A 27,094-nucleotide genomic window follows, 5' to 3' on the forward strand; every position below is an offset into this window, starting at 1 on the left:
CTTTCCCTACTGTTACTCTCACTGGAGTGGGAATAGTAATTTCCACCACTCTCCAACACTTTCCCTACTGTTGCACTCACTGGAGTGGGAATAGTCATGTTTACCCCTCCGCTATCCAACACTTTCCCTACTGTTGCACTCACTGGAGTGGAAAATGTAAGTTTGAAGATTTTTAAATAGTTTAATGTTTTAACTCATAATAGAATGTTTTTTTTTAAAATTAGATTTTATGTTATTGGTAGAAGGAGAGACGCATAGCACCAATGCGGGCGCTTGGGTCCTGACTAAAATCTTGTGAGAGAAAGGTTTGCACCCTCACTGGAAAGGACCAGTGTAACTACTGTTGGTGATACAGACAGCAGTGCGGTGTGAAGGCCACAACAATGGGATAAATTTGACAAATGTGAAAAGCGCACCACCATTTTGGCGAGAGCAACCTCTGGAAAGAAGTGTTTTGGCCCTGATTGGTAAAGTGCCTCGTGTACCATCAGCTGGCCCACCTGCCAAGTCACCATACAATTTGCGCCCTTGGAAGTTGAGTGCTTGGATAGGAAAGTGCTTAGGATGGAGCAAGCACCAATTGCCAGCCAGAAGATGATGACGGATAAGCTAGGAAAGTGCTTAGGACGGAGCAAGCACCAACTGCCAGGCACTTAATAGTGCCAACTTTTATGGACTAACTTGTGCAGTGAGGTAAGTAAAATAAGGACAGTGCAAACTGACTAATAGCGATGGAGATGCACCCCTTTGGACGGCCTGTTGCTCCTGAAGAAAATGCTTTATTGCCTGTAAATAATGGACGAAAGCAGAAAAAATTGAAAGTAGCTGTGATACTAGGGCTAATCGAGTGACGATTCTCTACTAACTCCAGGACCTGGCGGAGCACTGTGCATTGCCACGCCGCCTTCAATTGAAGTATCGTTAATATCCATTCCCACATTACGGGAGTTTTCCATTGTGAAAATAGCAGAACCTTCCACCATCGCTGAACCGATCGCGGTTTCTCCTCGAGTATTCTCCTTGGAGCCCTCACCGTAGTGGTCGCCGTCTGTGTACGGTCCCCGTCTCCCCGCTCATACAGGCAATTTCGTTTACAATCAGACATGTACATATCTAAGTCCTGATGATGATCCTGACACCCTACAAAAAGGATCGAAACGCCGTCGACCCCCTCTAAAAATAGCATGCACGTTACTCCAATGTGTTAAAAAGTGCAACAGCTATTTTTAAAAAAAAGCTTATAACACTGTATCTCAAAATAAGCTTAACTCTTTGTCTTGCCTGAAATGCCTTGTTTGTTTTGTTAATGTTTTGTTCTACCTTGGGCACAGGACTGTGTCCCACGTACATTTGTTCCTATATGTATGCATCCTTCAATTGTTTATAATTAAATCGGTTGTCCGGCTGGACTTCCGGAATATAGTATCGATTCGGAACTATATTTATTTTTGCATCACCTATGTTTTGAGGACCATTGTTGTCTACATTTCTTACCTGTCTGTTGTTTTACAATTACATGAAGCTGTCGCCCTACTCCAGCGTCAGTATGTAAAACAAATGCAGCTTTGGTTCAGGGGCAAGAAATACAGGGGCAGATTTATGAGGTTTTGCCGTAGGGAAGCGCAGCAGGCCTTCCTGCTGCGCTTCCCTACGGCAAAAGAAAAGGGCAGGGATGCGCCGTATCTATAAAATGCGGCGCATTCCTGTCCTTTTCCCCTGCGCCGGCGCACAATGGGCTGCCTGCCCCAACGCAGGCACCTCTGCACCATGGTGCAAGGGTGCCTGCGTTGCGGAGATGAATATTTTTGTACAGGAAGGGAAACCTTTCTGTTCAAAAATAATCACAAGAGGTTTTTCCTCTTTGTATGGGTGCTGCAGAATGCAGCACACATAGAAAAAGGAAAAACGAGGAGAAATAAAGATATTTCTCCCCGTTGCGCCTCCCTTACGCCTCCCATGGGGAGGCGGAAGCTTTTGGCGCTGCCTCAGATTTACGATTTCTCGTAAATCTGGGGCAGTGTCAAAAGGCCATGGGTGTTGCTGGGAACGCCCCCAGCAACACCCTTTGCACGCCCCTTTAACGCAGAACACTGAGTTAAAGGGACTGATATTTATGAGGCAGCATTAAGCCAAAAAAAGTGGCTCAGTGCTGCTTGATAAATATCACGCAGGCTTCTGCGCCACGGAACGTCACAAAAAGTGACGTTCCGATGGCGCAACGGGCCTCATAAATCTGCCCCACAGTATTTACTGAATATTGATGAAAGCATATTCACAGATGACAGTAAACTAGCACTGATAGTATACTGATTACAATTGGGACTAGGTAGACTCTTTATGTAAGATGTGGAGTATTGACACAGGAATACTGGCAACATTTCTGAACTTGTGTTCAAGGGTCGATTGTGTAAATGTAATTTCTAAATGCTTAGTAGGATGAACACAAGTTCATGGAGTGGAGTGGAGAAGAATTTTGAGTTTCCACCTGTGCATTATAGGCTTAAGTGGCTTTTAGGGTGGAAATCTGTAATAATAACTGTTTAACAACAAAAATAAAGAAAATAACGATAACAGATCTTCTCGTTAAAGATGTCACACTAATCAGTACCAGTTTGCTTTTCATTTCTTAGTAATTGCGTCACATCTTGTTAGTGGAACAAGTTGTCTTAAAAATCTTTAAAATGAAACAGTAAAGTTTGTAGCATTTTGTGCAATTGGTTTTAGTCGTAATAATTGGAAAAACGAAAATTACCTACATCTCATGTCAGTCTTATCAGTCCTGTTAGTAGAATGTTTTTCAGTGGACAAAATATAAAAATGTTTTTCAGTGGACAAACTATGAACAAAAACATTTTTATAAAACAACCAAAGAGTGTAAAATCAGTTTGCGAGAGAAAGACTCACTTCAAACGTTTGCTTTCTATTGCTGCTGTGAAAGAATATAAGGACTCATTTTTTTAAACAACCTTTCAAATGATTAAAATATAACGGTAAGGCTGACTTCCCCATGGCTCAATTAGTTGGGGGTTTAGCAAAATGATGAGAGGAGGGTCCCCAGGAGAAGCTCCTCGTAGAGTGGTCACAAGACTTCCTTGGGCTTCTAGTTTAGGGAGTTGCTGGCATAGACAGGGCCTCTCCTCAGGGACTGCCTCATAGAGAGCATGGCACATTGGATAACATGTTCTGCAGTTGGAAATGTGAAATGAAATATAAAAAAACATTTCAATAATCTGCTATTCTTCTCATCCCTTACAGGTACTGATGTTAACGGTGAGTGGCATGAAAGTATGTTGTCGAAAGAGCGTCACTTCCCCTCAGCCCGTCCAGGCCTCGTGATGGCAGGCACAGGGTTCGCGTGTCCATCCGTGGATCCCATATGACGGTGGAGGCGGCAGACTTGGATCCTAGTCCCTCACGTGCATTCACTCCTGGTGGTGGCAGTCTCTGTACGCTTGATCCTGTCCAGCCCTGGGGCGGATGCGCTTTGTCTGTATGTCTGAGCCAACCCACCCTTCAGCTCAGGTCTGTCTCCTCAGGCCCTCCTAAGTCCCTTTGACGTTTTTCCGTAGACCAAATTCTAGTCTTTTTACCTTTGTGCCCTTGTCCTGGCTCTAGACGTGTCACCTATTCCGCTGGTAAACCTAGGTTATTCTACAGTCCTGTCGGCTTGACACAAAGTTTATCTTCTTAGTCCCAGGCCAGACACTAGGTTTATCTTCCCAGTCCCCTAGGCCATGCCTCCATACCCATGGCTTGTCTTCCCATTCCCCCAAGCCCTGCTTTCATACCCTAGGTGTATCTTCCCAGCCCCCTAGGCCGTGCCTTCATAACCTAGGTTTATCTTCCCAGTTCCCTGGGCCATGCCTTCATACCCTAGGCTTGTCTTGTTAGTCCCTGGGCCCTGCCTTCATTCCCTAGGCTTATCTTCCAGTCCCCGGGGCCATGTCTTCATACCATAGGCTTATCTTCCCAGTCCCTAGGCCCTGCCTTCATTCCCTAGGCTTATCTTCCCAGTCCCCTGGGCCATGCCTTCATACCCTAGGCTTATCTTCCCAGTCCTCTGGGCCCTACTTTCATAACCTAGGCTTATCTTCCCAGTCCTCTGGGCCATGCCTTCATACCCTAGGCTTGTCTTCCCAATCCCTAGGCCCTACCTTCATACCCTAGGCTTATCTTCCCAGTCCCCTGGGCCTTGCCTTCATACCCTATGTTTATCTTCCCAGTCCCCTAGGCCATGCCTTCAATCCCTAGGTTTGTCTTCCCAGTTCCGTAGGCCATACCTTCATACCCTAAGCTTGGCCCATCAGTCTCCTAGGCCATGACTTCATGCCCTAAGCTTGGTCCATCAGTCTCCTAGGTGGAGTCTATTCTTGTCTCCCCTGTTCCGTAAGCCTGGTTATAGGATTGCATTTTTACCCCTATGCTGGCTGAAAGACTTCTCTCCCTCCCACATCTTTGACCCTAGAATTCCTCTGTCTCGTTGCATGACTATAGGCTTGTCTCTTTAGGCCAGCCCTTACCCTGCTCTTGTCTCCCCACCTCTATACATGTGATCCTGGGCCTGAATCTACGGTTCTCTAGGTGTGAACCATGGGTCTCAGGTCTGTCCTCTCAATGCCCTAGCCCTCACCCTAGGCTTAACTGTTAGCACTAGGCCTGTGCTTAGGCTCGTCTCCCCAGAGGAAAAGGCCAGATCTTAGGCAAGACGCCATTGCCTCTCAAGCCTGACCCTAAGGTGGTTTCTAAATTCCCCTTGGTGAGAACTTTAGGCCTTCTGTAGTCCCCTAGGCTTGCCTACTTGTGTGCTTAGGCCTGACCCTGGTCTAATGCCGCCTGCCCCTCCGGCCTGACCCTCTGCATGTCTCTTTGCTTGCAGTGACAGTGGTGGAGCGCCACGGGGAGCTGGTCTTGGAGTGTGAAGGCGGGATTTGGACATCCGGGGACAAAGGAAAGGATCTGAACCTGGGCGCTCTGACCAGTGACCCTCGGGGGACCTACACCTGCGATAAAGATGGCAAAAATGGAATCACCAAAACCCTGCAGGTCTACGTGCGGAGTGAGTATGGGCCCCACATGGCCCCTCCCCTTCGCTTACTTTATGTAGCTATATATTGTGTATATTATGATGTATGCACTATGCGAATAGGGCTGCCGCAGTGTTCCATGCTCGCCAAGCACCACCCACCCAGACGTGGGCTTTCTGCTTTTCGTCACTGTTGTTTGGTTCGTTTAGCCAACTAATGCATTTAAAGGAAAAAAAGACCACAGCTCCCAGAATGCACTGTCGTGTTAAATAAAAGTAGAGAACTGGAAACATGATGCTCAGTCGTCACTGAACCCTTGGGCACCCTATCCTACACGTCAATGATGCCTTGCTGTTGGCTGTAATTTACTGTAATTTCTCAATGTAAAACCTTCTTTACCTCTAATTTACCTCTTTAAAGGTACTGGACCCTTGCCACTGTATATTACCTTCAGGAGACTTTACACAAACATGAAAAATCACAAATCAATAACATTTAAACCAATAAAGAGAGTTGTGAGTATTTTTAAGGGTTTTATTTTCTAGTTAAAAGTTAAAGTTCTCTGACCATTTATTCTTTTAGTCAAATATCAATCAGGTTACAGAATTGAAAATAGGAAAAATAGAATTAATACAAATATATTATGGGTTGCATACAAGAGGAAAAATCCCTAATTCTATGTCAGTCAGAACTCTTTAAAGAGTTTCAGGAAAAATATAATTCAATAGTGAGTTTCCAAGACTAATCAATAATTATTAATTGGTGAAAATCTCCCGTAAAGAGAAATAAATGCAGAAGACAAATAAATCTTTTTGAAACTAATTAATTAGTCAAAGCATAAACTTAAAGTTTTAGCATCTAAATCTAAACCTTCTGCCCTGGTCTGTTCCATCTGCCTTTCTATGCTTCACAAGGAGCGAGACAGCCCGCCCTTCACAAGACCACAGAGGAATGTGATCTGCCTTGCCAAAAATATGACGTGCAAGGCTAGCCTATGCCCCCCACCTCCCTCTATCTCTCCTCGGACGCAATCTCCTCCCAGTCTGCACCCGTGACGTTCACGTACCTAACCCATATGATGACTGGCCTCATCTGCCTCCTCTCCTCCTAAAGCTAACACGTCTCCATAGAGGTCATTATTTATACTCTAATTCTTGGCTGACTACACTAATAATGTTGCAGTTTTCAGTAATGCTTACACTGTGATTGGTTATCATAGATGACATGAGGGTCTCACCATCCTGTTCTCATTGCAAATTCCAAACCATACCGGTTTTAAAAAAAGTATCGTTAATGATTAATACAATTATATGTTTTAGCAACATTTACTAGGAAAAAAATGTTTCAGTCTATTTCCTCCATCCTGTCACATCGCACGCAGGATAAACACATTCCACAAACACTCTTATATTGGCAGGACAACAAGAATGTACAGTTCATGGTGGCCTTGAACCAGGTCTTCACTGGATTCACAGGCAGCCATTTTATCTTAGGCCCAAAAACAAAACAAACACAAAAAGTGTATTAATTTACTAAATAAAAACCCTTTTTGTTTACCTCCCCCATACTAGTACCCTGTATTAGTTATTACCTAGCAAAAGCTATTAATTTAAAGCAGCTTTTCTATTATTTGTGCACAACATGCAAAAATGTGCAATGTACAACATAGCATAAACATGCACGAGTGCACATTTTCAAAGCGCAAGCAGTTAATACATAATCATAGGAATATGCTCTAATGTTTTAGATAGCTTTTCATGCAAAATGCTTTAGCCCCACGTGTAATATTGGTGCATGGTTGGTTAATACACATTAGAAAAAGATGTGTTATGAACTGAATATATATTTGTCTAAATATGCAACAAAGCCAAAGGGGCATATTAGCAAGACCGGTGATAAAATTATCGCAGTTTTAGCGGCAGGAAACTGCTGCTAAAACGGCGATAATGGGCTTGCTAATATGCGTTATAGAATTCTATTGGAATTCTATAACGCATATTAGCAGTTTCCTGCCGCTAAAATGGCGATAATTTAGTCGCCAGTCTTGCTAATATGCCCCAAAGTTTCTTAAGACAGGAACAGGGAGTGTAGATTACAGGGGAAATGAGCTGGGAAGAGAGAACACATTTCATTTCATCTTCAAAACTAAAGAGTCCACTAAAATCACAAGTTTTCCCTACACTGCAAAAACACGTTAATTCAGCACAAGCATTTCAGACTGAAAGCATTTACCAAGCTTCATTTCATGTCTTTCACTTTAAATGCACCAAAAGTGCAACTTTTAAAAAGCATTTGACTAGGCCTAATTTAATGTTTCATGTGCCATGTGTTTTTCACTTGCACCAAAATCTGCGTGTCATTTTAAATGCAGTCTGTCTGAAACACAAAAATAAAGCAATGCCTGAATCCAGATGAGGTTCCCGCGCTTCAGCACAGCAGCGCTGAGTAGGTGCCGGCTTTAAGTCCCACTTAAACATTCGAACTTGAAACACATTCAACTTTTATTTTGATCAGTAGCAATAAACCTGCCCTTTGATCTCCAGGAACGGTCGGGATATACAACAAAAATCCTGCCCTGTTCTTCAACCCGACCTCTGCTCTCAGACGTAGTTCAGACCATGATCACAGCTTCCTTCCAACCTTACCTCATGACACCTGTCACATTTCTGACCTCTGAAGCCTGCCACCATTATAATCTATTTCCACTTCTACAGTTCTACTGATCACAGCCGGTTTTGACCTCTGAGGCAGAAACATTTCAGACCTTGACACAAATACAATCCTGACCTTTGATCCCTGACCCTTGACCCCAAACCCATACTCAGGCTGATCACACCCATCATGGTGAGCTTAGATGCAAGCCATATCCAATCCCCACATTCTGTCTCTTCTGCCTCTGGGTGTTGGCCCTTCAGAGACACCAGACTGTAGGATATCTCCAGCTTTCAACTTGATTCTGGTGGCTGAGGTGGTATCTGAACTTTGTCTGTGATGTTAGATGTGACCTCTTAATTGTATTGGATTTGTATCTATACTGCACTTACCTCCGCCAATGAGCATTGAAGCACTTTATTCCAGGTTTTACTCCAGAACCCGTGGTTAGTCCATTTTTATTGATTTTTGTTGGTTATTGGGTATAGTTGGTTGTTCAGATCTTGTTTTTCATTTTCTTCTAGTGTGCGAGAATTGCATAGAGCTGGACCCAGGCACCATCTCGGGTATCGTAGTGGCTGACGTCATCATCACCATCCTCATCGCTGTGGCTGTGTATTGCGTGTCCGGGACCGAAAAGGGGCGGCCCACACGAGGCAAATGTGAGCATGGACCTAAACGCCTTAGCATGCTTAGCATGTTGACTGATAAGACCATGCGTGGCTGAAAGTTTCCCTAGTTGACTTCAATGAAGGAGGGCCACTCACCATCTGTGTGATCTTGTGCAATAGAGCCCTCTAATTCAACACACAGATCACCTTGAGCATCTGTGGTCCTAGAGTGCTTGGCATGGCTCCACCTTTTAGCAAGAGGGTGACCTTAGGGTGGGGGCCGATTCAATAATAGACACTGAAGATCTCTAATTTGCAAGTGGGGTAATGGTATGGTGACCAGAGGCATGTCACTGGAACACCTGTTTCCCAGCCATGGACTTTCCTTTAACCAGTCATTACTTTCAGGTGTGTTAGTGCAATTACCTCCATGGAGTCAAACTAATGATCAACTACCCACAATGCACAAATTTGTTAAATTAAATCTCAGAACTAGAAAACTGTTGTCCTGGTGACATGGAATCATGTGTTCACATTAGGCAATGGGGTGAACCCTTTGAGATCAAACGCTTTGACTGAACTTTACATCATGTCCATTTCTTAGAGGAATATGTACATCAAGTCTCTTACGTGTACTTTTTCTTAGGTGATATGACTAAAGCTAACAAGAAGTTGAAAGGTCAAAGTATGATGGGGTAACAGGGAGTAAGTCATTTTTAGGTATGGCCAAGAGACAATTTTAGCTGACTTGCGATCTCATGTTCCTCAAAAACGGTAGGGAAAAAATACATCCATGCAGGAGCTTTTGGTCAGCCCTCTTCAGTCATAGGTCTGTTCAAGCATCAATCACGTGTTGTTTCAGCCCACCACAACAGACAGTATGCTTGTTTAGAGTTTGCCAATGCTTCATTAGAGTTAGTAACATGTGTACTGGTGGTGGTGGCAGTGGTTGGAACAAAATTGCTTTTCCTGGATTTGTGAAGCTCTGCTGCCCTTGTATATATTTTGGACGGTCTTGAACATCTCCCACTAGTAAACTTGACAATCATGCAAGCCCACTGAGCGTCCTCCTGTTTACTAAGACGCTCTAGAGCAAGCCAGAGATTTCCTGTTGAGTGTGAAGGAATCACCCTCTTTGCACGGATGATTACTGTCTCTTCCACCCAGGTCACTTGTGGACTAGAAGTGGGACAGTATGATCCTTTGGCCAAAGATAGGCCTTTTCACCTATACTCCTGAAAGGGCCAGACCCATAAGTTCTAGACCTGTTCTAGACTCACAATCTGATGGTTCTTCGATGCACCCCTACAATTAAATGTGATTTCTGCTACATCACTGCTATGGGGTGAAAACCTACCAGCCCTTTCCGAGGAAAGTCTGAGAAGTCCTCCATAACTGTGGTCCTTTACCTCGATCCTTGGAAATAATGACAACTGCCCCATCAGCATGAAACCAACCCCATATCCATTTCCTGCCCTGATCTGCATTCCTTTAGACTATCTCTTGTATGGAGCCATTGCACAAAACTGTCTGAACCATCCTAAACCTTTCTCAATCGATCACTTTGGAACACATGCCCCAGGATTGTGGGGCTTTTTATAATTTTAAAGCTGGCAATCATGAAATTGATCATGTGGTAAAGGTAAGTCCAGGGCCCTGCAACCAGCGCCTTGTTTGCCATTGAATCTTGACATTGGAGGAGGTCCTACGCACCAGTTTAGAAGAACGATATCGAAGATTGAAGAATTCATCCTCTATGGGTTACTACTCTCCCTCCATACTGGGCAGATGTCTTAGAAAGACTGAAAGACCACCCCGCTGCTGACCGGTGAAGAGAAGGAGACCTACATGCAACCTGAGAGACTGATCTGCAAATATCAGAGGGACTGAGTGATCCAAAGCTGACTGGAAGGGCCCGTGCAGGACCACCTGATTAACCATGGCTGTCCTGGAGTTATGAATTCACCCAACCCAGTTCCTCATTTGAAGAACTGCCCAGGACAATGACAATTTGGTCTCAGAAAAGGAAATGAGAAGTGTAATCCTGCTCCAACCCAACCCTGCCCGTGGTTTGCCTGTATCAAACTCAAAAGCCATTTGAGGAGGACATTAGAGATCCTGACTTTAACCGCTGTCCTTGGGTCCTGTGCCAGCAGCTGGAGGAGGTTGCAATTGTTCCAGAACATTAGATTTATAATTCTAGCGTAAGCAGTTCTATGTATATAGAGGTTAGAACTCCCTGGCCGGTACCCCTATTCCAGTTTCTAGCTGGCCACTGGACCATTGTGAGCACCCTGCTCCTAGGTGCATCTACCACAGAAAAATCTCTGCCACGATCAGTGGGTTCCAATATATAAGTCACCTTAATCTAAGAGTCATTTAGGGTGAGCTGGTTCCCCTACCATCCACCATGTTCAACCATTAGACCAGTGCCTACCAGATTGCAGCTGAATGCACCCTCAGCACCTCACACCAGTGCCCGGACACTGAGTCACCCTCAGCTCACAGGTCCTACAAGAAGAAGTGGAGGGACTAACCAAGTTAGGCAGTATGCAAGTGACATCATGGAGCATGACATCACAGTGAGTGACATCAAGACGCATGACATTGCACATGGCATCACAGGTAGTGACATCTCAACCAATGACCTAACCGGAAGTGACATCACAAGAAGTGACATCAGATCTTAAGACCTCACACATATGTTTAGCAGGTCTAGCATGAGTACATTTGAGCGCATTACAATATTTAACAAACTAGATTTTTCATCAGTGTTATGCCAAAAAAGTGATGCAACCCCAAGGTAAACTCTGCGTATACATTTTTTTTTAAAGCCCTGCCACAAAGAAATTGGCAACACAAAGAATCATGGCAGTAAATATGTGCTGCTTAATTGGTTGCAAAGTCTGCATTTTAAAATATCTTATGGGGTGAAGGCCCCTGCTGCAGAGACCTTTGTGTGCCAACTAAATCTCAGGAAATAATAATAATGGTAAGGAAACTCTGGAGGTTAACCTATTTGCTGAAAAAAATGTGTGTTTTGTCTCCTTCCAGTTTTGAATCAAAGTAGCATAGAGGGTTAATATGTCTCCCGCAAAGCACATTATTTAACACACAGATGACAGATTTCTATTTTAGGTAAATGGGTAAGTGGTTACTGTTTTAACACAGAGATCATTTTGTTACTTACAGTTCATAAATTGTAATCCTTCAAATACAGCACAGTGAGTTATGAAGGACATGTGGCTCCTACACCTTGTAACCCTCACTGTCTTATGTAATACACCCTGTACATTGATTTCCACACATATGATTTATTGTCAATGAACAATGTGTATGTATGATATGAAGCGCTCGGACACCCTGCATTGGGTTGAGTAGCACTATAGCGCTATAGAAGAAATAAAACAAAATATTGGTATTTAAATTGTTATTTGTGTAAATTCTGGGACATACCAACACATCTGATATTCTTACAGTGCATGCATGTGTCTTAAACAGGGATTGAACTAAGTCCAAACCATGCCTCTAAGTACTTGTGAAGTGATAACAAGCTGTGTGCCTTTGTTTTCCCTCCATTGCCTTTAGGTGTTAGGCCCCCCTTAGCTCTCAGCCAGGATACTCCAACAAAAGGAGGCCTGATGGCCCCTTACCTCGGACTTTGTTTTGGGCCCAGCTTGAATCTGATAAGCCCCCTCCCGCCTGCATGTTGCGGTTCCGAAGAAAGCAAATGACGTGCAGGCACTGATAGATGTGCCCTGGTGTCTGAAAATCACACCAGGGCAAGCTTAGCAGTGGGGGTTGACCTCTTGGCATGGTAGATGGTATCCACCTTATGAAGAGAGTGAGTAGATGATGTCTACCTGCGTGTACCTTTGGCTTGTGCCCTGGACCCTCACTGGGCACACCAGGAAGCCCCAAAGACATTGTGTCACATTATTCTTTGAATAGTGGGTTCAGGTGGCCAGATCTTGGTAAACTGTAGTAAGCTGGCTTTGCCGTAGGTGCACTTGCCAGTTTTCTGAACACATAACAGAACGCATATCTACCCCAAATCAGAAACCCCCATAATGTTATGTTAGCCATTAAAATGTACCTTTTGTTTCACTAAAACTAACTATGGTACTTCGGTCTTCGAAATACTGGTCTCAGGTACTTCTGAATATCCCTGAATATTCTCACCTAGACTGACGTGGGCCTTAGGGCTTAAAGTTACTTTCTGTTTCTAGCGCCTAATGCGTACTAGGAGCTTTAAAAATATGTGGAGTTGGATCTCAGACCCAAAGGATGCTAGGCAAGTCTGTTTTTTTTTTCACAACAGATTTTATTTGTGTTGACTTCCACATATGGCTGACCAGGCCGAGTTCACATATATTCAAAGCAATGTACATATGTGCAGCATTAATATCTACATCAATGCTTTTCAAAAAGAGAGTAACATTCAATAATACAACAAAATGTGCTATGTCCCTGCTATACTCCCCAGCTTTTACCCACCCACACCTCGATATCTCCAACGCTGTTAAGTCACACAGTATTCTACACGCTAGCATCTCCATCGACCCTCATTCTCCACAACCATTGCCATTGGGGTCAGAGGCTCGAAATGAAGGCTGCGGTAGTCAACCCATCTCTGCCAGATTTTGGGGTGTTTCTGTGGACATCCTCTGGCTTTAATTAGAGCCACTTCCTTGCCTATGCAAAAGTCCTCTTTTTCCATACACCCAGCAGACGGGGGGTGTAGCCTTCCATAGTCAGGCGATATCCCGTTTTGCCAAAGTAAGGCCCAAGAGCAGTAGGTGGCCGATTACGATCTCGCTAGGAATGCCTACAGACGGGTTCCGGAACGAGTAAATACAATTCGGAGCCTATGTTTCCGACTGAGTCGCACCCCCACTCCGAACGGCCAAGCACGATGTGAAGATCTCGTCCGCGTCGACCGATTCGTTTCCCAACCAGATCCTGTCCGTCTGACTGGTCCAGAGCTGAGTCGTGCCGCACAATGGAGCTGGATTCCGAACGAGCGAGTACGATGCATGATACAGACAGCTGTATTGACTCAGTCTCAGCGAGGTGAAACGGCTGTCGGAATCGGACTTCAGGGGCAGTAGCAGGAGCCCCTTCACCTGGAGCCCTCCGAATCGGTCGCGAGGAGGTGTGCATGGGTCCCCCTGATCCAAGCATGCACAGTGTGGTGGGTAACATGGGGTGCCCGACACAGGGTATACGCTTTTCCCCACCCACCCCTTTTTTGCTATGGGAGCCTGTGTACGCTTTGGTACACAGGCTCCCATAGAGTTCAATAGGAGTCCGAGTGAACCGAGTCCATTAGCATACGGCTGCATCGTATTCGTTCGGTCGGACTCGCACATCACGATTCGGTAGGAAAGCCCTCCGGATCAGAGTCGTATGGAGAGCGTTCCTAGCGAGATTGTAATAAGCCCCGAAGTGTTGTTTATACCTATTGCCTCCAATTTCATCTGTGATGTGAAAAAAGACCAATTTTGGTGACTAGGGGAGATCCCAAGCCAACACTTCGGAGAGCTACATCATGACCCCCTGTGAAAACCTAGTGAGCGCTTCATACAGCCAGATCGTGGGTATAAAGATACCGTAGTTGTTGCCACATCGTAGGTATGTAGGGGATGCTATTAGGCCAGCCCTCCAGAGCCTACATCTGGTAAAGTATCTGCGCTGTAGGTATCTGACCTGAATAAGGTGTAGACAAAAGGCGATAGGTGCTCCCTGTGTGGACTCCAGGGCCTCAGTCCAACAGGCTTAGATCCTCCTGCCAGCAAGTCTGGTTTTAAGTGTTTATTCCAGGTTTATGTTTAGAGTATTCACCATCCATTTTTATCTGGGCATTTACCTTATTTGCTGTTACTTCTAGTCCTATACTGTGTTTTTTGTGTCTAACCTTAAATCACCTCCTTGAGTAAGCCTTGGTGGCGGGGCCTCTCCACTCTCGGAGATTCAAGCGCCAAAGAAGAGTACTTGGCCATCCAGTCCGAGTGCAACAGTATGATGGTCAATTGCTACAAATGATGCCCATTAACCTCGGACTGATCTTGGACCCAAGACAGATTCACAGTTCTGTAAATATCAGTTGGATCAGAAGCATCAGTACGGTCAGCAGCTGTCGTGCCACTAGGTGTAGCCTAGCACTGGTACATGTAGCAACAGTACTATCATTTCAGTACCACAGGTACTTGAAGCACTGTAAATCCTAGTAGGAAGGGGATAAGTAGTGGAGGGCCCAGGTTTAGTGGCAATAGTAGAAGTAATATTATTAGTAGCAGTAGGAATAGCAGGGGTAGATTTGCAAGCAGTACAGAAGTAGGACCTGGATTAATGGTATGTTATAGCAGTAGTACCAGTACCAGTAGACCATTATTAGTAATAGTTGCAGCATGCGCGGAAGTCATATTAGTACTACAATGTATTGGAGAAAGTAGTATTTGCAGCACAGTAGACATACTATCAGCAATTCTAGCAGTAGCTGCACCAGCAGTACTTGCAGCAATCATACATACACACATACATACATACATATGCTCACTAGGGCTGTGGGTGTTACTGGCATACTGAACTTTAATGTTGAGAGATCATATCTTAAGAAATAATCTTGCAAAGAATTGATTAAAATGTGAAATATAATGGGTAAGGCATATTTCTGTAATCTCCACTTGAAGTACACGATTTTGAAAATTGTCTCTCAGCACCCTGCTCTGACTGTACAGCTTTCCGGTGCTTCCCAGCGCTATAGAAATACACAGAGACACATAGAGGCATGATGGAGTAATGCTCTACTTTAAGCTGAGAAAACATTCCCTGCTACCACATTATGGGGCTGATTACGATGTAGGGCGGATCGCCACCGCCCGCATGGCGGTGGTGATCCGCCCTACATTTCCCTCCGCCCGCCACCCATTTCCCCCGCCATACTAATATGACCGTCCGCCGGTTTTCTACCAGTCGACCAGGCAGAAAAGGGACTAGATATGGTGGCAGTTTCTGCTAGACACCGCCATCCATATTAGCATGGGTGCGGGAAGCAGCCTTTCCGTGGTGGCGATGCCGCCACGGAAAGGCATGCGGATTTTGCTGTCGGGGGCCTGTTGCGGGTCCCCAGGATATTGGGGGGGTGGGAGGTGCACATTGGGGTACCTATGGTATCCCCCTACATTGTCATGGACAAGATGGCAGGCACCGCGAGGTGCCTGTCACCTTGTGCATGACAATGCACACAGTGCATTCCCAGCATTGTGGCGGGTGGTGCTCTGAGCGCCACCCGCCACAATGCCACTGCCATGGTGCCGGTGGCAACCTAATTGCAGGTGTGAGAACGCCGCACCACTGGTGGCCGGTCGCAGCACTGCTAGGGTGGCGATCGGACATCCTAATCGGCCCCTATGTTGCAATAACTGATGTGTATTGTTCCCAGATTTCATTTTAAACAGCATGCGAAATCGAAACTTTATGAAATGAACTGGATATTAAGGACCCCTTAATGTTAATGACATTTTTAGATGACGAGGTTGTTGATGAAATTGACTAGATGAGTTTGGTGGTAGATAACTGTAATCTCCATGAAATAACCTGTATTAGGTCCTCTGCCAAGCCCTAATTCCTTGGGTGCTCATGGGTGTTGAAGGTACTTGTGTAGGGGTCATGCAAATTCCATGCGCAGTAGGGTTTGTAGAAACAAAGGAATTAATTCCAATTCAGATCGTACCATTAAATGTATTTTCTTCCTGAATTTATATTCTTTATATCTGTCTTATGTAATTAAAAAGTTTAAACTTTTCATTTGTTCTAAAATATGTCTACACAATTATGTTCGGCTTTATTTGCACATTTACTATGCACAGTAAATCCATACGTTTTTGTATAGATTTTCTTAATACTTATACTCTTATCCCTTCCCATTCACACTTCTTTTTTTCCTTTCCCTCTTTAAATTCTTTAAATTTTTCCTTTTTTAAAATTTTAAAATAGTATTTTCTGGTTTAGATTTCCACAAATTCAGATACTCTTAAATAAATTATATTAATTTACAAATGATTGTTAATTTCATACATTAATAGTCTTAATTGTCACAATTATTTCTCTATACATATTGTTACATTTTTGTTTTCAGTAAACATTTAAAACTAAAAAATGTATTTTCTTTTCTTTAGCTTCAGACAAACAGGTGCTGATCCCAAATGACCAACTCTACCAGGTGGGTGACTGAAAGAGTGGGCAGTGAGGGGACAGGCAGAGCCTCTATGTGGTACTTGTGCTAATAAAGGTATGTGTGAGGGTGTGCTTTTGTGTGACGTGTCTCCAGCTCTAGATCCCTTATTTTAAAGGTTTTAAGGTGAAAATGTCTGGGGAGTCTGTTATCGGTCTCACTGGAGTGTTACAAATATATATAATTTTTAGACTTATTATAATTAGTAATTCCTATTTGTAAAGCGCAAGCATATCACCCCCTTGAGGGTTTCAAGGTGCTGAAGGCCGTTGGGCTATTGAAGGTGGACGTGTCGCACAATCACGAGGCACAATGCATATTGCTCTACTGCTGTCTTAACCCACTCCAGTGCTTATTTCGAGCCAATGGTCTCTGGTGCTGGACGCCAGCACTTAATTCTCTACACCGGCTTTTATGACAGTGCGCCACATGGGAGCGCTATTGGTCTAATTTTTAGATGAGCACAATAACAGTTGTTTATTAATTCAATGTAAATTAAATATTAATAAAACCTACTGCCCACACCATTTTTACTGCTTTGGGGGGCTGGAATTGTCACACGTGTAGGAGTGTGATGGCCAGTAGTTGTGTTGGCACTGTCATTGGCAGCTGGCAGGGGCCACATGTGGTGCAAGCGACAGTGGCCTCCTGAGAAGGGCCCTTGTACTTGCTTTTTTTTTGCAAACTAAGCACTGCAGGCGTTTTGTCATGGGCAAAGGGGGGCAATTGCCCAGGGCCCCCACTTTCCAAAGGGCCGCCTGGGAAAGGGTATCTGTAAGGTTGCTGCAGTTGATCCTTGTCCGTCTACGAGCTGTAGCAGTTTCAAAGACAGGCCTGCTGGTGGAGACTCTGACACATACAGGGAAAAAGAACATGACAGCTGAGTGATCTGTCATGCACTTCCGGGTGGTGGAAAGAATAGTCACAATTTCTCCAGAGGACAAAAGTAAGTCAACAGTATGTCTAGCGATGTGGGAAAACTTGTGGCTTGACTTTAGAACTTGTGCAAACGTTTATTGAACTGCTAAGGGGACCCTAGTCATATATGTGACTCCTTGAGCTGGTCTTGGCTTTTTAGCCAGCAACACATTGTACGTGGGGCTTTCGCTGGTAATATGAATCTATGTATGCAAAGTACCTTTGAGTGAAAGGTGAGGACTGGCTGAAGGTGTCACACATGACATGATTAGCTGCTACACATTCAGGTGTCTTGAGACTTTCTTCCCTGTACATGGTGCCCTTAGAATTGTTTCCCTCTGTGTCCTACCCCGTAGAGTATCTAGCCTCATATTGCTCAGTAGAGCGGCATCAATGCTTGAGCTTTACTCCTGCACAGGGGGCTTCATATTGGTTCCCTCTACACCTGCACAGTGAAACCAGTGGCCGAGCGAGGAGGTCAGCGGTGAACCTGCGGCCTGGGTCTCTATGCCACCGACAAATCCTGATGAAGGACAGGGCGTTCTTTTTTAGGGTGACCATACGTCCAAGATTTGCTGGGACACTCTCGGTTTTTCACCATCTATCCCAGCATATCTCTATGAACATGCTACCGGTTCTGCTTGTCAAAGAGAGTCGACTAAGCACAGAGGGAGATGGGTCTTGAGATGAATCTGTGCAGGGTTGGTTTGCAGAGCTTGTAAAGGCCTCAAGTCTTGCTCATAATGAGTGTGACTCACAGGTAGTGGCTCAGTTCAGTGCTCACCGGTTGACTCTCACACTGGTGCGGCTCTCTCGACCCAGACCTCAAAAGTGACTTTAATGAGAACAACTCCCTGCAGCTCAAAGGGCTCTCCTGCATCTGCTGCTCTGCACATGGAGACATATCCTTGGTAAGCCTTGAGGAAGGTTCTTCTAGGATGAGACCGGAGCTAATCTGGTAGAGGAGGTTATCTTCTTTCTTTCCATGTTCGGCCCATAGGAACAGTGTTGGGTACATAGCTGTAGGCAGGGCTTCATCCACTCACCAACTGTTGTTGAAAACCCCACACTGACCTTTGCTAAGAGCTGGCACACCACTAGGGAGCTCATAACATCTTGTAGTTTCCCCAAAAGCCCACAGTACCTTTAACTCCGGTTGGCCAGTCACCACTGGTCTGGTCTCAAAATGCACCCAAACAAAATCATCTTACACTTCCAGCACCTCCCTGTGCTGGATCCTTGTTCAGCAATAGTAGCCCTGAAACACTGCTCAACCTTTTCCATCTCCTCTTGTTCAGTCCTAAAAAACAGAGGGTAGTAGTGGTTTCGTTATTCGCACTTCATATGGAGGGAAGAACAATGGTTGTCGTGGGTACAGTATAAAACACTACTAACCGTATGAATATATGGTGCTATCAGGTTATAAACACCCTACTACCCAAGGTGTGATTTACACACTGAATGTTAGAGACACAGAATGTACATAAATATTATTTAAGATAACCCAGCGTTCTAACAGTGTTGAAAATGAATATAAGTCGACTTTATTTTCATGTTGTTGCAACATTACAAAGTGTGGATATACATTTTCAGAGGCGCTGCATCAGATACTCACCAACCGAACACTATTTGGATCTTTGACCTCCATTTCTAGACATTTAAGCCTTGAAAGAGCCACTGTGTGATGAAGACGTGTTGGCTGTTTCTGAAGAAAAGAATTTGTAACTTTTGACCATAATGGAGCCTACAACTTTCCATACGGATAATAAACTATGCTTTATTTTGGAATGGTCAATCCTTAATGTCTGGACCTCTTGTTCAGTCTCTGTCTTCTCATTAATTAATCTATGTCACAGTTCCCACTGTTCCACCAAATGGCCTGCACACTTATATCCTTTGCCCACCACATGGCACTTCTATTAAAGCTCCAGTGATGCAGACCTGAAACAATTCCTGCACCGTGTCCAATGCTAATAAGTCACTGCACTCCTCTGCCCACCCTCCTTTCTGAGTTCCTCCTGCCCAACAAGGCATATTTGAGGACGGGCATCCCAAGATACATCTTATTGGTCTTCAAGACCCCTCCTCTCACAGGAAGATCTTCATAGCTCCTTGTAAGCTTTCCAACATTGACATGCTGGAACGTTTAACACCTCGTCTCCCGGGGCTGGACTGGCAGTAGCGGGCATTGGGCATTTCCCCAGGAGGCTGGAAGGGTGGGACCAGTTTTGCCGCAGTTGGGACCGGTTTTGCAATGATTCTACGATATCTGCTCCCTGTCACAAAAGCAATAGTGCTTAACACTTGCTGCCCCTTCTCCCCGGAGGAGCTGGTCTGAAAAGATTGCCAGGGCTGCTTTGTGTTCCCAGTCCGGCCCTGTAGTGCCTGCAGACTGAAGCTAGTAAGATAGAGGAGGATATCTTCTGTATTCTTAGATACAACGTCAGGTGCATAGCTCTCGTTGGGGCTTTATCCTTTCATCCACCGGAACTGTCTGGAGGCTCCTACTCCACACGCACAGGTCAACATTCTTGTACATCATCATTCACTCTTAGCATTCCAGACACCAGCACAGACTTAAAGTGAAAGGGGACGCACTGCAAAATAGAGTGCTCTACATAATTCATTTCCCATATGTCCTCTGAATACCTGTGCATATTATCTACTTAGGCCTCGAGTTTGGTGGTGAAACGCACAAACTCACACATTTGGTGAATTCTGATTCCAGAAGGTTTGGTAAATTACAGTGATTAGGCTTGTTTTCCGTGACAAACTAAATCAATTTTGTCTGCAGGCGATAAAAAACGACCAACCAACATTGCATGTCTTAAATTTAAAACATGTGCTATTTACGTCTTGCAGGCAATGTCCCTCTCAATAAATAGTGCATGTGCAAAACACAATGAAAAGCCCTTTTTCAGGCATTGCCTTAATGGCGAAGCTAGATCTAATGCCAACCGGGGCGGACCCTAAGTTTGCCGCCTGGTGCAGATAAGAGGGTGGGGGTGGCGGACAACTTGTTTCGGGAGCAGTGGGAGTCTGGCGGACGAATTGTTCTCGGGGCGGAGGGATGGTGGTAGTTGACAGACACGACTTGCTCACTTCTGTCGACCATAAAAACAGTGCCGCTCAGGGCAGACCGCTTCCCCCCGCCCCCTCCTAGCTATGCCACTGCATTGACAGCCCTTGAGTGAGAAAAATTATTTGTAGAGTGCAGAAACAGCCAGAGCAGCACACAATAAACCTAGGGACATCCCCTAAGCATAGTGCCAATATCGGCAACTGTAGTCACATAACACACAAATACATCAATAAACCACACAACACTTTTGTAAGTGGAGAAATATTGCTGCAGGTTTATTAGCATAACCAATATGCAAACATGGTGGGTTATCTTACGGGCGATCCGATCCCAGGGCAGGCCAACCCCTATGCCGCCTGCCCGTCTGATAAGCCTAAATTACACTGTGGTAGTCGCCAAATGGTGCATACCAAATCTTGGGAGGGGCCACCCCCTCCCATCCGTGGACCACCAGTCCACTTGCTTACTCACGCCCCCCCCCCCCGAAAGAGGTGGGCGGAGCGTATTATGGCAGCCCCCGGTTGCTCAGACCCACAACCGCCCGTAGGACTAACGGGGCGCCGTAGTTCTTCCAGGGGACAACCTAAGACATCCCTGGGTATCCTGGCTTAGCACCACGCTGTGCCGCTGCATGAAGTACCCCTTGGTATCTGCAGACTCTGGATCGCCCTGTAACTCCTCCTGCAACACAAAATAACATGTTAGAAAACCTAACCCCCCCTCACTCCTTGTACCTCCGGCTGCCGGGTAAGCGGAGGGGTGGGCAAGGCGAGACGTCGAGGGACAAGAGGGCGAACATCGTGCGTGGACAGCCTAAATACCCTTGTCCCCTCCCCCTTCCCCGGAAGTGGGTCCACCGGACATCCTCCCTGGCCGTGGCCCAGGGACTAGACTGGTGCCTCCAGTGCCTTCCTGTGGCACTAAGGCAGCCGCCCTTTTAGGGGGGGCTGCTGCGCAACCCCCCCCCCGGCAGCCTTGCACACTAACACTTCTTCCTGTGTGGCAGTCCACAAGCGAACATTTTGTGTGGCCAAAATATCTTACAAATTGCCAAACAGAATCAGTTGCCATCCTCTGGCATCACTTGGCCAACATCTGAAAAAGCCTATAAAATTCTTCCATCAGGGATTCCATCAGGGCTACCCAGGACCAGTTTATGGGTCTTTGACAAGAGTTCCTTGCAAAGGAGGTAAGAAGTCTCCTCAACCGTCTGATCGGCTAAAAAGCCCCACTGCAAACAGCAGCACAACTGTGGAAGAAAATAAGGGGCCCAATCACTGCTGTATGAACATACCCATGTGACATTGAAGATGTCAAAAAGTGGTTCCAAACGTTGAAACGCTGGAAACATAAGCTCAAGGAAGAGCGGTTGGCCTCTGGGGCGGTTCTTCACCCAACCCCTACCCCAAGCCCTGGGAAGAAAAAATTAGGACTATCCTTAATATGTTCAGAGTGAAAGGTATCAGTTGCGGTCAAGAGGTCAGTGGAATCCAACATGAGAGGAGAGATGGTGCTGTGGCTATGTATATGCACCTGTATTGTGCGAGTGCCCGTCAGAGAATACTCATGTCAACTCTAGTGAATGTGTGAATGATGAGTGATGTCCTACAAACATGTTCAACAGAATTTAAAAAACAGTGAGTGAAATTCCAATACTCGCAACACCCTTCCCAATTGGAGAGGTTACATCACACTTTAGAACAATGTCATTCAGTAACAAAGAATGAGTGGACATACATGATGACCTACTGGTTGTGGTGAGTACAGTTCTCTCCAGAAGGCCTACCTAGCAGTGCTTTACCCATGGTGGTGTACTGCAAAGTGGAAGTGTGAGCTGCTGCAGTCCCTGTATGAATGGTTCACCTCTGCATGGCGATTTATTTAGGTCTGGGTCTGTGGACAGATGTGTGTTTTTTTCAGATAAAACCGTGCAGGCACTGTTTTTGTGTACTGTTAAATTTTTGGTGTTGTTTCCAACTTTTTCTTCATTCTCTACTCTTTCAGGAACTATAACCATATGCTTTTGAGTGCAGGTATTTTAGGTGATAATTTATACTGGTTTTCATACTTTCTCATACTTGTAATTGGGTTTATTTACCACGTGCTATTTTTTATGTGGTAAATATCATATGTGATATATAGTCCAAGCAATACCTGATCCACGCGGACCACTGTCGTCTGGTATTTACCCCATGCGAAAACTATTGCATGTGACTTTAACTTCTGATAAGATGTGTCGTAATTTTATGTGGTATTTATCCTGGAATGTGGTAATTACTATAACGTCGAGCCTATAATTGAAGTCTTAAGTTCGTTTTAATTTGTGTGTGTGTTTTGTGATGGTTTTAGTATTATTATATTGTTGAAAAATATTTTGAGCATTTGTAGCTTTTAGTTAATTGACTTCCTGTAGTGTCATCCTTCTCAAATGTCATGTGACATCACTTCCTGTTATGTCATAATTGTGTTAATTAGTTTTTCTCCTCAACATTGGTAACACTTGAGAGGTCTGAGATCATAAGGAGGAAATGTAAGTATCTTGGGTGATACTGTGCGTCAAGTTTATTTAATTTTTCCAGCGTAATTAAGACAAACCTTGCAATTTTAGAATGTCATTGCTGTCAGTTTTCATTTTCTGCCCTCAAATGCTGCCAAACTTCAGTATTAATTGAATATCCATGTCCCGTTTTTGGAAATCAAAATCTGGTCATCATAACACTAATGCAGCCATAGAGCCTCTGTATCCTAGCAACCCCTGTACTGCACCCCATTTCTCTTCCATCCTTCACATCTATTAACACCTAATCCTTGCACCCCATCTTTAAACTTGCATATCTTTCTTTTCGTATTCCTTTTACTTGAACTTGGCGTCCATTATGTTACGAATGGAGAGGCAAAAGTATGCAACAGTTGCAAAGGTAGGTTGACCCTGGCTTGATTTTCACAGGTTGACACTCTGTGTAGGGTCAGCCAATTCACACATTATCTTGGTGTTTTTCTCTGGCAGCCACTGAGAGACCGCGAAGAGAGCGCCTATAGTCACATCTCTGCAAGCAGGCCCCGACGGAAGTAAAGTCGCCTGCAGGCTGACATCATCCCACGCATGCGCGAAAGAGGCTTGTTTCAAGATGGCCGCAGTCTATCAGCCCGTCTCTCGTTCAGTCTTCAGAAACTTGGTGACTTCACATGACATCAGAATACCATGTAAAAGTGCACTATAAATATCTGAGGTCCTCAACCTGTGGGTCATTGTTTGTCACAGGCCCTCACAGTGAGCGCCAGGGAGTGCCCCAAACCCTATTATTAAGCTACCTTCAATGTCAATGAACTTTGCACAGGCCTAAGTTATGCAAGTAATCTTTTTCTTCAAAATTTCTTCTGTGCTATTTGGAAATATGTTTCGAGCTTGCTTTGATAGTAATAAATACGAAAGTTGCATATATGTATTGTTAACGTTTATTGACAATGTCTTCAGCATTGAAACGCTTTAAATACATCATTTTATGGACCAAAGAAGGATGTAAGTCTGACCCGGAAGCAGTATGCAGGTCTATTTGTCACCATATCTACAGTGGGAGTCAATTAACTTTCTGAGAATTTCTCACTAGGATTGTAACCAGATCTCTGCTGCCGGGGAACGTACTCTCTGAGCTATCTTAATAGGATTCCAACTGGTGGTTGCGCTCAACATTTCAGACACCTGCAGCACTGAGGCTGGGATTGCACAGCGCCTTGTGACTTCGTGTGCAGGCTGGGTGTAACCCTCTGATCACTAGGTACCAATTCTGCACAGACAATGAGCATGTTCCTCTTTTGAGGTCTGTATCATCCCAATAACACACACTACTTCTGGTGTCCCTATAGTTATGTATTTTGACACCAGAAGTAATTCATGTAATTGGGAAAACAGAGCTCACAAGGGGAACCTGCTCATTGTCTGTTCAACTGCAGTTGCCCCATAATATGAAAAAATAAAGGATAGATTGGATGCACTTGAACAATAACATGCTCTTTTAACTAGGGACTGTTTCACAATCTTTGATGTTTGATACCTATAACCCTGAGGAAGGCGCCTGAACCTGTAAGGGCAATCTTCAAGCTCCAAAACATGTTGACAGAAAAAGCACGGTCTGTTGTTCGACCTTCCTGTTTTTAAGCTTTTGGTAAACAGACAACAGTAAAACGTTTTAACTCACCCACACACAATTGTAATGTAGGTGTGAGAGTTTAACAAAGGGAGAACATAAATGTCAATATAAATATCAATATAAGGAGCATAACCTCACCCAAACCAGAGAACTCAAATCGAGGGGACTGAATAGTCATTGATTAGTTGTAGTCTTGGATGCTTCCCAGTGCTAAATATGGAACCCAATAATGAAACATATCCCACTAGTTGGTGAAAGCTCACCTTCCTATATGAGCACACGAATGTATGGAAATTCCATTAGAGGTTTGACTGTTTTTTTCCAGGAGTTTCTTATTTCTTGTATGCTTATGTCTGTGTACATAGAGTGTACAACAGTTCTTTAACACGTCCTTGATGTATTATTGGTGTGAGAGAAGGTTGTACTGCTGTTCTTGTTGTATCTTTAGTGTGAAACATGGTATAAAACTTTCCACTACACAAAAGGCAAAAGAATTTGCATTGGTAATGCTGGTTTTAGTGCAAGATGTGAAAGAAAGAGTGATCCTGCACAAAACATATCAACAATTTTTACCTTGACGAGGGAAATAGGCAGTTTTTGAAATGGACAAAACTACTTTACATTTTTTTAAACATACCTTGCAAGTGGCTCTATGTCATGAGTAATACCTACGGCCAAGTCTGGCATTGTAGCCAACAGCACTTTTCATGTTGGGCTTTTGAGTGCATAATGAAACCATTTAAAGCAAAACTACAGGCTCCACAATGCAATGTGCTGTTGGCTGAAATGCCAGGAGTGGCTCATGGTCTTGTATGTCATAATGCCACTTGCCACACTTGTGGAGTAAAACTAAAAGTTTAGTTCCTGACCTTATGCAAGTCGAAGCCTACCAGAGAGCACAACTGTCTGGTTGCTAAAGAGCTCTTAGGTACATTCTGACAACTGACCCAAAATTGCATTCCTCCCATTACTTATCTTTGACTTTGTGGTTGGTAATTCACATTTGCTTGCTTTCTATTTGCTAGCTTTATTTGTTTTATTCTGTCAAGCATGCCTTTGACCCTCCCATGGAGCATAGTCTGTTTACAGTATTCTTCCACAAGTGCTCACTTTTTAAACAGGCCTGTACATTTTGTTCTTATCTTGTCACATTTGCTGTGCATTGAAAGACAGAGAGCAAATGTCAGGCTGTGTCTTCTGAGGGAGCTTGGTGTTTATTTTTATTTCTCATACTTCAAATTAGAAAGGATTTATCTGGTAATTTGAGCGTGTAAAGGAAAGGTTGTTTTCTCCAACACAACAAAATGTAAATGTCTGTAATTGAACTAAAATATAACTAAAATAAATCAGTGTTACATAATGTACATAATTAATAATCAATTCAATAATTAATAATAAATGATTAATTGATTATTAATTTATTATTACTTAATTAACTTCCAATCCTATACTCCACAAACACAACAGTCTGCACTTAAACTATAATTAAATATATGATTATTACACAACTTACATAATTAATAATTGAAAAATTAATTATAAATTAAAAATTAATCGTTAATTAATGATTACCAAATAAACTTCCCACCCTATACCCCTACAAATGTAGCAACCTTCACCTAAAATATATATATGATAATTTAATATTACATAATATACATAATGTATATCAATCAAATACTTACTTTAAAATGATTACATAATTAATCATTAATTGGTACTTAATTATCTTCCTACCCTAACACTCTACAAACCCAACAGTCCACTAAAAAACTATAAATTACTACTAACAATTAAATAGAAAATTGTAAACCACTTAAAATTACAAACTATATGTAACAAAATGAATAACAGTTATGAAATAAATACTAACACATAACATTAATAGATAAACTAAAATACATAAGATTAATTAAAAAACAATATTCTTTACAACTATATTATTGAAAACGATATTTACAACAACGATATTCTTAACAACGATATTACTTACCTGAAAAACTATATTATTGACAAGGATATTTCTGCATCATGATATTTTTTGTATCATAATATTTTTATTTCAATATTTCTGTCTCCCGATATTTTTACACCTCAATATTTTATTCAAATAGCAGAAAATGTGCCTGCTATTAAAATACATTATTTATATTCCAGGACAGTGCAAGCATCAGTAGTTAGACATGTCTCTAGAGAGAAACGAAAAATAATATACTTGCACCCCTCTTCCTGAGCTCATCTTTCGCCTAGAGGACGATAGAAGCCTGCAACAGCCCTGTGATGCACCCTGACTTAAATAAGTACAGAACGTGTTGCAGGTGCTGCCAATGACAACTGATGCATGTCCATTTGCAGTGCTGACAATGGAAAGAAATTAGTTTGTGAACCCCCACATTGAGGGGAATGGCATGGCTGAAAAGACG

General features: G+C 43.7%; 1 protein-coding gene across 4 annotated transcripts in view; it reads left to right on the forward strand.

Moving 5' to 3' along the window:
* The window catches only part of CD3D (CD3 delta subunit of T-cell receptor complex), a 44,808-nt gene extending 20,843 nt beyond the window's left edge, over positions 1-23,965 (forward strand). For 2 of the 4 annotated variants that reach the window (XM_085647406.1, XM_085647405.1), the window contains exons 2-5: positions 4,877-5,056; positions 8,201-8,338; positions 16,468-16,511; positions 23,531-23,965. In XM_085647406.1, the coding sequence (XP_085503532.1) occupies positions 4,877-5,056; positions 8,201-8,338; positions 16,468-16,511; positions 23,531-23,596 (428 nt within the window). In that variant the 3' untranslated portion in view covers positions 23,597-23,965. Of the gene's footprint in view, positions 1-3,255; positions 3,491-4,876; positions 5,057-8,200; positions 8,339-16,467; positions 16,512-23,530 lie in introns of all 4 variants that reach the window. The other 2 variants (XM_085647404.1, XM_085647407.1) reach the window with 2 other exon arrangements.
* The last annotated feature ends 3,129 nt before the right edge of the window (positions 23,966-27,094 follow it).

The sequence above is a fragment of the Triturus cristatus genome, chromosome 3_2 (genome assembly GCF_964204655.1).
Source record: "Triturus cristatus chromosome 3_2, aTriCri1.1, whole genome shotgun sequence".
NCBI lineage: Eukaryota > Metazoa > Chordata > Amphibia > Caudata > Salamandridae > Triturus > Triturus cristatus.